The following is a 12,677-nucleotide window of genomic DNA, read 5'->3' on the forward strand; positions in this document are numbered from 1 at the left end:
GTTTATTGTTTTTCGTGTTTATTTTGTAGGTTATAGATATTTCTGTCTGTTTATTGTGTTTTTTTACCTTCTCTACTTTGTTCTAATTCTGTAGTGTATGCTACACTTTCCTCTGCTTCTGTAACAAGTAAATTTCCCCATGGTGGGATGAATAAAGTATATCTAAATCTAATTTAAATGAAATTAAATCCTGTGTAAAGAAAGTAATGAACCTGTGCTTGAATTTGAGGTCCAGGTTGAAGTTGATTAAAGGGTCTAGTGGTGTAAGGCTCTATTTTCAAAATATGGAAAACATGGAATATAATCTACATAACTATGTATGTATCTTTTTTTGTTGTTGTTGTTACTTTAAAATTAGCCTTCTTTTATCCGTGGTCCTCTTCCATGGAGTCCGCCATGTTCAACTACCATGTTTCTACAGTAGCCCAGAACAGACAAACTAAAACATATAGGGCCTTTTGTCTGTTTTGGAAGTTTAAAAACTTATATTTACATTAATTCCACACTAAAATCAACTAAAAAATTAAAAATCTAACACACTACATGAAAATAAAACACTGGCATGAAATTTTGAGAAGTCATGTTTTATTTTGTTTAAGGTAAGCGAAAAGAAAACACACAAAAAAAAGAAAAAGGAAAAAATTAAAAATGAACCACATCCAATGGCAGTTGTTTCTTTTACAGAATACTTCTCGTAAACACTAATAACAATGTTTATTTTTTTTCCCATTTTCGGCAAGGAAGACGGTTTGAGGGACGAACAACAAAACACATATATACATGTCAATCCTTGTACAGTATCTTTAAACCAGACAGTCCACAAAATGTTTTATCTTACTGGCTATTTTACTTAGGAACCCTAGCAAAATATGAACATTGCTTTGTGTATGTTTGCAGATTGGTTGATCATAACTCAAAACTCCTAAGTTTGCAGTACTATGCCTTATTTACTACAGATTTATTAAAGAATGAAGATCCTTCTGAAATCAAAGATGACTGCATGAGACAGAAAACTACATTTCCTGATGTTCATTTCTAAACCCAAACCTTTCTATGTTATATGCACCATGCTTCAGCCACTGTACTGAACTGTGTGTCCGTCTTCTCTGAAGTAGGTATTGAAGTACCTAAAGGATTACTGAGGAAGGCTGCCAGCTAGTAAACCTGATGTAAAAGCAATAAAGTGACTAGAGATTTCCAATGACCGCTGTAAAGTGTGGTATAGCGTTGCTCCTTTGCCAAACATCTTCTATTGCAGGGAATGAAGCCCGGGCGTTCGGAGGCAACAGTGGTCTTTGTTTTCACTGAAGAGGATTCGGAAACAGGCCCTCTCACCACAGGGACGTCTGGTAGTTAAACTTGATCTTCAGGAGATACTTCATGTTTACCTGCGCTACATCATAGACAATGTACCTGGAGGAGCAACGGTTAAGGAAAACAGACTATACAGAGATCAATGCAGTAAAATAAAAAGGAGAATTCACAGGAGAGGTCAAGAAAATAGATGATAACAGGTAAGTGATCATGATAGGACAGCCCTTCAGTGTAAATCTAGGACCAGTGAACCACCAGACACCACCCACCAACAGAGGTTTCAATTCCTGGTTTTACTTTCATGTCCTTTCTTAAACTCAACAGTCAGTGACTACCAGTAGTCTAAGTCACTGAGTTAATAATTCATCTGTCTCTTGTGTAAGAATAGCTAATTTTATCCTGGTATTAATACTGATGGTGCATCAGAGTGACTCAGGAGGTTAGAAAGTTTTGCTTCAGATGTGTTTTGGTCTAAACTCATGCCAAATGTCATGTCGTTTATTCAGTATCAAGAAGAATATGGACAGATTATGAAGTGTTTTACCCAAAAAAAATAGCAGGAAAAATGTGGGGTCATTTGTCAAAATGATTATCAAATTCTCGAACCAGATGGTCAGTGTTAAAGGATACTCGTTGTACAGTAGACTTGTGTCATCAATGTTAGTGTGGGCTCCTTTTCCCAGAGGCACCTGCACACCGTCTAAAGTGACAGCAGCGCTTGGATCAGGAGCGGTTCTACCCACACCTATAAGAAAAAAGAAAAGTTAATGAACGATTGAAGCAGAAGACAAATCAAACTTTAATATATTATTTACAAGACACATGAGTTACAAAAAGTCCTACAATGGTGGAGTATTCAACAACACAAGTTATAAATCAGCTTAATAAGACATTATTAAGCAAATGGGTGATACTTGTGTGAATTCTGCAGTGTATTAAATATATCAGTAAAGTGGTTTCAAGATTAAAACATTTACTCATTAATAGGGGAAACAAATAGGGGAACTTGGGTACTGAAATGTTGTAAATAATAATCACTTCTTTACACATTATAGGAACAAAAATAATACATTGTAATTCCATTTTAGTTTTCATAACACAAATAAAAATATAAAGATTTCTCACCTTTAACGCTGTGCTTGCCCTTAGGTAATTTTGTAATGTGGGAAGCCTTCTTCAGTTCATGCCTGCATTAAAAAAAGCAACATTACTATCACGTGTTGATGCACAAGAAAAGGTTCATATTTAGGCTTTTTTTTTTTTCAGATGGTTACTCACATGTTGCCAAGGGCAACCTCGGCCAGCAGGAGGAGACCTACGGGGTCTGACTGGGAGGTGTGACAGTAGTTTGCACTCTTGGACACCATGTCGGCAAAGTACACACCTTTGCCAAACATGTAACCAGTCTAGAGAAAATGAAGCAAAACGTCAATGTAATACAGGACTGAACATCTACTGCATACAGCATACATAATTTATTAATTTACATTGCTGCATGAGAACAAATTAACGATCCCCACAAACAAAAACTCACCACTGGAGCCTCTGGAGGGGCAATGCGAAGACCCTGAGACAAGATACCAGCGTAGTTGGTGGTGCGAGAGCCGTGCCACAGTAGCTGGCGATTGTGCAACTCCTCAAACGGACGGTATCGTTGGCGCTCTCCCTCTCGAACAATTTTGAAGATCTAAAAGATGGAAATTAATGTTGGTAAAATATGAGAGCTGACAAAGTTTGTGATAGAATCAGAAATTATAAACAAGGATTCATACAAACTGAGCATTTGTAATGTTATGTTAAAAATGCTTTTCCCCAAAATGACTTACTTCTTGCACTTCCAGTGTGTACGTGTTGTGTGTAGCAGCGTGGGTGTTCTTAACGTATTGCAGAATGACCTGAGCCTCTTCTGTAGTTTTGTCAACAACCTGTGAAATAACATATTACATACGTGTATAATCTCTTCATATATGAGCATACCGAACATTAATTTAGAGCACAACGAGATAAAACACGTCATCTTAGGCTGTCCGGGTCTCCTCACCTCAATTTTGGTTTTGAGTTTCTCATAGTTGATGTCGATGGGATCGTTCTCATTGTCCTGGGCTCCTCCTCTCAGCAGGCTGTATGCCACTTCAATATCCAACAGGTTGTCCAGCATCTGAACTTTAGCCTGAACAATGAAGTAAGAGGATGTTATGAGATCCATTTCTAAAACAAGACTGTCTGTACAGTCAAATATAGCATTATTTGTGTCCTTACCTGGATGTAGTCCAGGTTGTTGAGCAGGGGAGGTTTCTTCATGCCAAAGTCGTGAGGGATCAGGGTGTAGAAGCGATTGGAGAGATCCAGCACCTGCGACTCAGGCAGACAGTCTGACACAGCCTACGATAAGAAAAGACCAACATTGTCAAAGTTATTAATAAAAAGATTTCATTTGCTCTAGATTGGGGTCCAACCACTGGCACGGAAACACTACTTATAGTAATGCCATAAATAATAGTCTAACTGAATTAAAGGGAAGAGAAAAAGGTTCAAATGGACTGAAATTCACCACACAGTCCTACGAAGAAGAAGAATTGCAACAGAAAGGATCAGCATTTGCATCACCCTTCAGGAGGAGTTGTTGGTTACTGACCTGCTGTACTTCAGTGAGGAGAGCGTAGGCACTCTGAATCTGCCTCTTGCTCAGCTTTCCGAGGGGCATCTTCTGGAGGTCGATCTGAAGACGAGAAGGGGATCAAAACGATAAAAACAACTTCAACCAAAACTCCACACATCGCCAGAAGATGTCATATGATGCAGGCTGTAACAAACTAGATCTGTCTAATGTTGTTTCTCTTTCACATGTTCACAGCCACAAATCATAAAAAGCCATACCTCAAACTCCACCATGGCCTTCTTCATGCTCTCTACATCAAAGATCGTCTTGATCAGCTCCTGGACGGGTTTGGCAAGCTTCGATTTGGTGCCGGCTGTCGCTGTCAGCCTCTTCACTGCTTCCTCATCCTGCCAAGAAACACAGAGAAGATGCAGTCAGATACTAGTAGGATATCTCCCTTCAAGTTTAGTGTGTGTGTTGTGTGTACCTGTCCATAGTCAATCTCCAGGGGATAGAACTTATTGGGATATTTGGTAAAGTTGGAGGCGCCCCAGTTGTTGCCTGTCTTCTCTTTGTAGACAGCCAGGAAGTTGTCCATGGCGGAGTTCTTGTCGTGAAACTTGTCCAGCTTGTTGCCTCCGATGGTGGTACCCACTCTGCCCCATGACCTGAACACCCAGTACCTGCACATGCATGAAATATTGGCAGCATGAGAGATAATCAAGTTATTATTATTGAAGTAAACAAACACAGTACCACTGCACTGCAGGACTATCTAATGCCTCATTAACCGACCGTTTCTGTACATCATCCTCCAGCAGCTGCAGTTTATAGTAGGAGTTGGTTCCCCTGACAATGTCCACAAGGCCAAGCGTTGCGCTGTACATCTTCCCACTCTGCTCCAGGACATGAGCGCTGTTCTCCAGACCTAAGAAAATCATAATCAGTCAAGGCTAAATATAAAAATAAAAAAAAAGGTACAGAAATAACAGCAAAAATCAATGCAGGCTACTCGTGACTACCTGAATCTGGATCCACAGCAGCTCCTCCTTTCACTGTGAGTTTCATCTTCTTGGTTTTGCTACTACCTGTAAAAGTGTATATGCTTGAACATACAACTAAAGAGCATAACACACCAAGGCTTAATGAATCACTACTCGAATACACGACTTAACATTTACATAAATTGATTTACCTTCCTCCTCCTTCACCCTGCCTGTGCTCTTGGCAGCCATCGCTCCAGACTTGGAGGCCGCAGCTGGAGCCTGAGACTCGACTTTGACCTCTGCCCCCCAGGGGGAGATGGCGTGCAGGGAGACCAGCTCCTGCAGGGCTTTACCCGACGACTTGATGTCCGTGAGGAAATCCTCAGAGACCACACGCACACCAGCGTCCCTCACTTCCTCCATTTTCTTACTCATCTTCTCCACTTCCTCTGTGAAATTGTTATAAAGAAGACATTATATATTCATTATTATCATTTGCTATATTCCCCTATTTGATTTAATAAGCTTTAAAAACAGGAACTGACAGGCCAACATATTGTTTGATTGGTTACTTACTCTTGGTGCTGAGGCAGACAGAAGCCTTATTGGCTGTGCCGGTAATCTTTCCACCCATCTCCTCAACAGCAGCCTTCAGATCATCCTTGTTCTTGCTGAGCTTGCCCACAGCCAACAGTTTCATACCAGTGAGTGGTTTGTCTATGCACACAGATATATGTAGAACATTAAAACAATGCCATTGTATGGAAGTATTTTTTTTAATTATTTCAGATCTCTACACCAACCTGCAGGTGCTCCCTCTGGTAGTCGCTCCATCGGGGCACTGGATGCGCTGGCCAAGGGTTCTGCTTTGGCTGCGGTGAGCGTTTGGGTGGGAGCCTCCTTTGGGTAAACTCTGTCCTGTGCCTTGAACTTGAATTTTTTTAGGAAGGGAACTTCGTGGAATTCCTAAAATGATATAGCCATAATATTCAAAGGAGTGAATAATATGTGGCATTTTCCTGATCTTTGTATCCACCGTGCTCCGAAACAATTCATTACAATGACATGAATAAAGCTCACAGGCTACAGATTCGCTGTGGAAATATATACTATATAAAGAACCAAAAAAAAGGAGCCCTGAAATGAGGTGACCTACCTTGGGGATGACCCAGTCTTTGCGTACGGGCGTTGCGGTTTTGAACACACACTTTGTCCAGGCTGAGATGTCCCCTGTGCAGTAATAAGCGTCACCCTTGAACACCAGCTGGCCCTTGCACTCCTTGCAGGCCTCGAGGGCACCAAAAGCCATGCCGTCGGCCAGGGAGTCCACCACCTGCAAATTAAACAACACGTACATGCTGTGTCATGGAACGGTGACTTTAAAAACATCAGGTATTAGAGAGGCTACAGCTGTTTACACAAGTAATAAAAGGTTTTATACAGCACAATGGGAAGGAGAGGTGACACGAGGTTGTCTTACATTTGATTCTCCAGAGGGAACCTCTTGGCCGTTTGCAATCAGCAGCTCTTTCATGTCGTTGGTTGAACAATACTTCTTCAGCTTGTCCTTGATTCCCCAAATCAGCTGGCTCTGATTCTGCAGGTACACCACGAAACAAACTTATTAAAAGCCAAAATATAAACGTGACGTTTACTCCAACACAAGAAATAAAATGGAAAAATAAGGTACCTTTAATTGCTCCTCCAGCTTTTTGTTCACGTCATCTGCCTCCTTCTTCTGTTTCTTGGACACGCCATCCACCTCGTCAGCTTTACGTTTCCTGTGAGAACAGAGACAAAAACAGTTTTACACCCAAACTTTTGTTGTCTTTGTATTTCAGCATGGACCAAAAAAAACAAAAAACAAAAAAAACATCCAAATTAACTTCTTAAATGAGGCCAAAAGGGATACAGAACAAGATCTGGAACAAACAAGCTCGAGTCTGACACCTTCATTCATTAGACTAATTCATTAGAGCTCCATCGGTTAATGGACACGCACACAAGCAGGTACATGTCTCCACAATCCCAGGTGTCAGTGCTGATATCATCCACCCTGCCCTGACAAGAAACATTTATCAGCCTCCCCCCTTGAGAGCGCACACACATCGGATAATGACCATCTCTGTCTACATCTGAGTGCAAAAAAACAAGACAAACATCCCTCATTAGACAACAACTGACATCAAGAGGGAAGAAGGGAATTCTATAAAAGATCGCATTTCAGATTCGTTCAAACAGAAGTGATCGTTAATGGGAGGACTGGTGTCCAGTATCAGGGTGGCTGCTGGCTGAGTAATGATGATGGACTCTTTAGTTTCTTGAACACTTATTGCTGTAGACTGGTGAGACATTTTGCCGCTTTCTTGCATTTCATTGCCCGACGGGAGTTGTTCAACTCCACTTCTAACTTTTATTTCTCTCTTTAGGACAACCATGGAGAACAGCACCGCGTCGTTGACCCTCTACACTTTCCAAACTAGAATCTCATCCCGTCCGTCTTCCCCTTTCCTGAACTCCTCCACTCTTTCCTCGCCTCCGCCTTCCGACTTGGTGATTTCCCCTAATGTGGGGTACATGGCGGCCGAGCTCGTCATCACCTTTCTCTCCACCGTCGGCAATTTACTCGTCTGCGCTGCGGTGGGGCTCAACCGCAAGTTGCGCACCGTCACCAACTACTTTCTGGTCTCGCTAGCGGTCGCCGACATCTGCGTGGGTGCCATCGCCATTCCCTGCGCCATCCTGACTGATATCGGTTTGCCGCGTCACAATCTCTACCTGTGTCTGCTCATGCTCAGTGTTTTAATCATGTTCACCCAGAGCTCCATCTTCAGCCTGCTGGCTGTGGCTGTGGAGCGCTATTTAGCCATTTTCATGCCCTTTCGCTACCAGGTCCTGATGACGCCTCGCAACGCCGTGTTGGTGATCCTGACCACGTGGCTGCTGGCCTTTCTCATCGGACTTGTGCCTCTCATGGGCTGGCACAAGACACCACCCGATTCAGGTTACTGCTTCTTTGTCTTGGTGGTGGACATGACCTACATGGTCTATTTTAACTTCTTCGCCTGCGTGCTGACCCCATTGGTGATCATGTTTCTCATCTACGCCCAAATATTCGTCACCGTCAAGCAGCAGGTGAGGCGCATCGCGTCCGAGCAAAGCGGCAGAGGGACGGAGGGACAAACGAGAGCTGCGGCCAGGATGCGGCGAGAGATGAAGACCGCCACGACGCTTTTCCTCGTTCTTTTCCTCTTCACGATCTGCTGGATCCCGCTCCACATAATCAACTGCTTCCTGTTGCTGTGCCCGCACTGCCCCGTGCCGTTTGAGCTGCTGCTCGCTGCCATCATCCTGTCACATGCAAACTCTGCCGTCAACCCCTTCCTTTATGCATACACAATGACAGCTTTCAGAGACACATTCAAGGCTATTTTCTTGTGCTGCAGGACGGTGGGAGAGAGAGAGGCTTCGAATGTAGCCGGTGGTGATGACAGAGAGGGAGCAGACTGAACCTGACCAAATGTTAAACACGTATAAAAGAAAATGATCCTGTTTCTTCGTCTCACCCTTCAGTTTTCACAGCAGGGAGCCTCTTCTTAAGTTCCTCCTTGTCTTCTGCTCGTAGTGCGTTGAAACCCTTCAGCTGGGCTGCGCTGTATTCAGACTTGAAGACCAGTTCCTCCCTACGGCTCACGAAACACGCCGTGTGGTACCAGCGGTCAATCAGGCCCAACTGGGGCTTCTCCGGGTCCACAGTTTTCTTGGATACACGGATCTGATCCTGAAGGAGACACGAGAGGATCACAGACTCAGAATATATGTCACACTGAATACATAGTTACTTTAAAAAAAAGTGAAATAAAAGCGGCTGCTAACCTTTTCGATTTTCTGCTCACAGCCTTTGCACGTGCTGCGGTTTGACTTGGCATATTCAACCGCAAAGTCATTCAGCGTCTTCTCTCCTTTAGCTCCACTCTTCTGGTCTCCTTTTCCTACAAGAAGGAAGTCATACATTTTTCATTTTTCAAGTGAACCAAGAGTAGCCACATCATTAAAAAACAAAATATGTAAAACGCAAGATTTCTGAGGACAAACGACATTTATTAGAAGAAATACAGAATTAAAAATTCTATAAACTTTGTGTTAAAAAAAGTAAAAGCTGCTCAAGGATCCTGGGGTCTGAGATGACATTAAACTGTCATTTATTTGCTCCATCATGTCCATGAAGGCCCACTGGGATTGTACAGTCATGTACATGTTGTGTGCGGCAATAAAATATTTTAATAAGCCAGTGATCAAATGTTAAATGTCGAGTACTGACCTCCTGTTGCTCCTCCACTTTCGATGGCCTTTTTGACCTTCTCCTGGTCCTCCCAGCGGAGGTCCGAATATCCACCGATATCAGCTGTGGACTGAGCTGCTGCTCGCTGCCAGAAGCAAGAGAAGTGGTGCCAGTGGGGGACTTTCCCATCAAACATGGGTGACTGTCGGACAAAGAACAAACAGGGGAGATTCAGTGTATGTTTACAGCAATGAATGTGAGATGGTCCTGCTGTGGAACAGAAGACACAAGACAGATCAATTAACTGACCAGTTATTAATGACTTATGAGTTACAGTCTTTATTTTGTATGATTCATATATAACACTATTTATATTTAAGGACCTAAATTACAAATGTATTATCTCATAAACCTTAGCTAATAATACCTTTGTGTGTACAGTTACATTCAGGTACGCCACAAGTCACCATAGAAACGGGCGAGGTCGAGACTGAAGTCCACTTTATGCTACTGCTCGTTATCACGGTGATGCAGGGGTTATATTTAGATTATAAACAAAACATAATATAGAAAAATTGTCTTAAAACAAGTCACAAAAATAAGAAATGATGCAGGGATGAATGACAGAAACAAGAGATAAAGATGCGCTGCATCATCTGAAAGTCTGCCAACTATAAGTAGAGCGGACACATCTGTTACAGCTGGATGTGATAACAGGACGCAGCTTCCTTACTCGTTTTGTGGGCTTTCACGTCAGCTCATATACAAAAAGGTAAATCAGAAATTACTCATAAATAATTAACATATAGAAAAAAAGTCATGAAGTCCGACAGCTGTTGGAATGAAGGACCTGTGGCAGCTCTTTCTTACATGGTGGGAGCAGCAGTCTGTCGATGAAGGAGCAGTTTTAAGGAGGCGAGGGGAGTTCATGATGCGTGTCACCTTCTCTAACATCCTCCTCTCCCCCACTTCCTCTGTGGACTCTGGGGGGACAGAGCTGAACCTCGACGTGCTTTCCCTTCCTTTCACAGTATTACACTATAACGCCCTAAATATAATTTCTAATGACCTCTCTTCTCCATATTTACGTGGCATATCTTATTTGTAGAGAATACAATACATGCGAGGTCACATTGATTGATTCAAGTGTTTATTTCGAATATGCAAACAAAAATAAAAAATAAGGCAAAAAATTTAATCATAGAATATTCGAAAAGGAGTGAGAAGAAGAATAACTCAAACTCCAATCCCTTCTCTTTAAATAAGTGACAATACCAAGCTTCCTTGCAACTTGTTTAAATATTCCTGATACTTATAGATAAATAAAAAAAAGATATTTCACCATAGCAACGCTGTTTATTTTAGTGTCCACACACAGATACTCTTATTTTAAAAGGTTTGTTGAATGTGTGCATGAATTAAAAACACATGAATCCAGAGTGACTTTAAAGTCTGGAGCTGCTCCACAGGCCATGAGTAAGGAGGCTGACTCTAACCTCTTTAGTTAATGAATCCTGCAGACTGACTTTACACTTTACACTGTGTGTGATGGTGCTGCTGTGATTTTTTACTTTGTGCTGTAGATGCTCCCTCACATGTTGTTTGCAGCCTTTAAGCAGATGCATTAATAAAAAATAATAAAAAGCATGAGTGGATGTCTGGATGCATTCCTGAGAAGCTCATGGGCTCTTTGTGAGTTGGACAATGTCAGCCATTTAAATGCTAACGAGGGCCTGAAGCATGACACAACTGAAACCAGGCCACGAACTACACGTTTCTCATCTCAAATAAGGTTCATGAACAGTCGCCATGCTCGCAGGATTAAGCAGACTGTGTTTAAAAGCTAACACGCTGGTGCTGAGCAGCTTTCCTAGCAGCAGGTTTCTTTCTCCAGACGTCGCCACATTTACCTGCACCATGATGGCCATCCTCAGCGAGTCTTTGGCGATGTTTTCTTTGCATTTCTTGCACGATGCACGGCCGCTTTTGGCGTACTCCGCCTTGTAAAGCTTGTCCTCCTGAGACTCTGCCATACCTGGTCGCTATTATTGCCGAATATGATGGTTTGACTGCGGGGCTGAACTTTGAGGATGAAGCGGAGCCACAACAAGAGAGGCGAAGCCCGCGTGCCCACAGAGAGAGACAGAGAGAGGAGGAGGAGGAGGAGGAAGAGGAGGTCTCACTCTGTCACCAAAAACACCAACACAACATCTCAAGTCAAGTCAATACTGCAATATGTACAAGACATACAGAGAATTGAAATCACGTTTCTCTCTGTCCAAACAGTGTGAAGATGTAAATATATATAAAATAAAATAAAATATGAAATAAAAATAAAGATTAAAAAATAAATAAATAAATAAATATATAATATATATGTGTGTGTGTTTGTGGTGTGTGTGTGAATGCGTATGAAAGGTTAGCTCCTCAAACTGATGAGCAGTTGGCACTTGTATGGCAGCCAATGCCATCAGTGTACGAATGTGTGTGAATGGGTGAATGGAGATGTCCTTTGAGTGGTTGGAAGACTAGAAAGGCCTATATAAGTACAGTCCATTTACATTTACCATTTACTATAGAACTCCATCCATCATCTTTAACCCCTTATCCTCATCAGGGTCACAATGAGGCTGGAGCCCAGCTGATTTGGCGAGAGCGGGTACACCCTGGACAAGTCGCCAGCCTATCACAGGGCACATAGAGACAAACAACCATTCACCTATTTTAGAGTCACCAATTAACCTGTTAAGTGCATGTCTTTGGACTGTGGGAGTACCCACACAAACTCCATAAGGAGGAGGTTCGAACCAGGAACCTTCTTGCTGTGAGGCAACGTGTTAACCACTACACCATATAGACCTCACCTGGCTTAAGTTACACACAATTAACAGCATGGCTGCTTTGATTGACAATGCGTGTCGTTACAGATGGCTTTTTTTGAATACCCCAGTTTTTATTGGCTCAGCGTTCACGCTTCTTCTTCAGATTAGCTGGGAGGTGGAAGAAGCAGTTCTGTCCTGTATTGTCCCCTACACGCCTTAGAGGAAGTGGGGGAGAGGAGGATGTTAGCAAAGGTGACATCCATCATGAACAACTCCTCTCACCTCCTGCATGACACTGTGGAGGCCTTAAACTGCTCCTTCAGTGACAGACTGCTACTCCCACCATGTAAGAAGGAGCTCTACCACAGGTCCTTCATCCAACAGCTGTCAGACTCTTAACACCAGCATGACTTATGACTTTTCAATATATTTCTTATTTATGAGTAATTTCTTATCACCTTGTGTATACGAGCTGCTGTGAAGTGAATTTCCTCAGTGTGGGATCATCTTATATCATTTTTATAGACTCACGTGTATACTGTAAATACTGTAAATTCTGTCCCATACTGCATATAGCCATACATATACTTATATTTATACTGATAATTCTGTTTACACTGTGCCATATTGCACACACATGTCTTTTAGCTTGTATATATTTAGATTTTTAGTTT

The 12,677-nt window shown here is 42.3% G+C and overlaps 2 protein-coding genes across 2 annotated transcripts; one reads left to right on the plus strand and one right to left on the minus strand.

Annotated features, from left to right (window-relative positions):
• Positions 1 to 734: 734 nt before the first annotated feature.
• On the minus strand, positions 735 to 11,347 carry parp1 (poly (ADP-ribose) polymerase 1). The gene is made up of 23 exons (XM_027283818.1): positions 11,092 to 11,347; positions 9,221 to 9,383; positions 8,776 to 8,891; positions 8,466 to 8,680; positions 6,590 to 6,680; positions 6,380 to 6,496; positions 6,056 to 6,232; positions 5,703 to 5,865; positions 5,476 to 5,616; positions 5,109 to 5,348; positions 4,936 to 5,001; positions 4,709 to 4,841; positions 4,401 to 4,596; positions 4,192 to 4,320; positions 3,950 to 4,033; positions 3,574 to 3,696; positions 3,356 to 3,484; positions 3,141 to 3,239; positions 2,849 to 3,001; positions 2,593 to 2,720; positions 2,440 to 2,501; positions 1,945 to 2,059; positions 735 to 1,413 (listed from the first exon to the last, which is right to left on the minus strand). The coding sequence occupies exons 1-23, from the start codon at positions 11,212 to 11,214 to the stop codon at positions 1,332 to 1,334; spliced, it is 3,045 nt and encodes a 1,014-aa protein (XP_027139619.1). The 5' UTR covers positions 11,215 to 11,347; the 3' UTR covers positions 735 to 1,331.
• Positions 6,691 to 8,409, plus strand: LOC113746837 (adenosine receptor A1). The gene has a single exon (XM_074527727.1). The coding sequence runs from the start codon at positions 7,336 to 7,338 to the stop codon at positions 8,407 to 8,409; it is 1,074 nt and encodes a 357-aa protein (XP_074383828.1). The 5' UTR covers positions 6,691 to 7,335.
• Positions 11,348 to 12,677: the final 1,330 nt, after the last annotated feature.

This window comes from Larimichthys crocea, chromosome XI (assembly GCF_000972845.2).
Source record: "Larimichthys crocea isolate SSNF chromosome XI, L_crocea_2.0, whole genome shotgun sequence".
Lineage (NCBI taxonomy): Eukaryota > Metazoa > Chordata > Actinopteri > Sciaenidae > Larimichthys > Larimichthys crocea.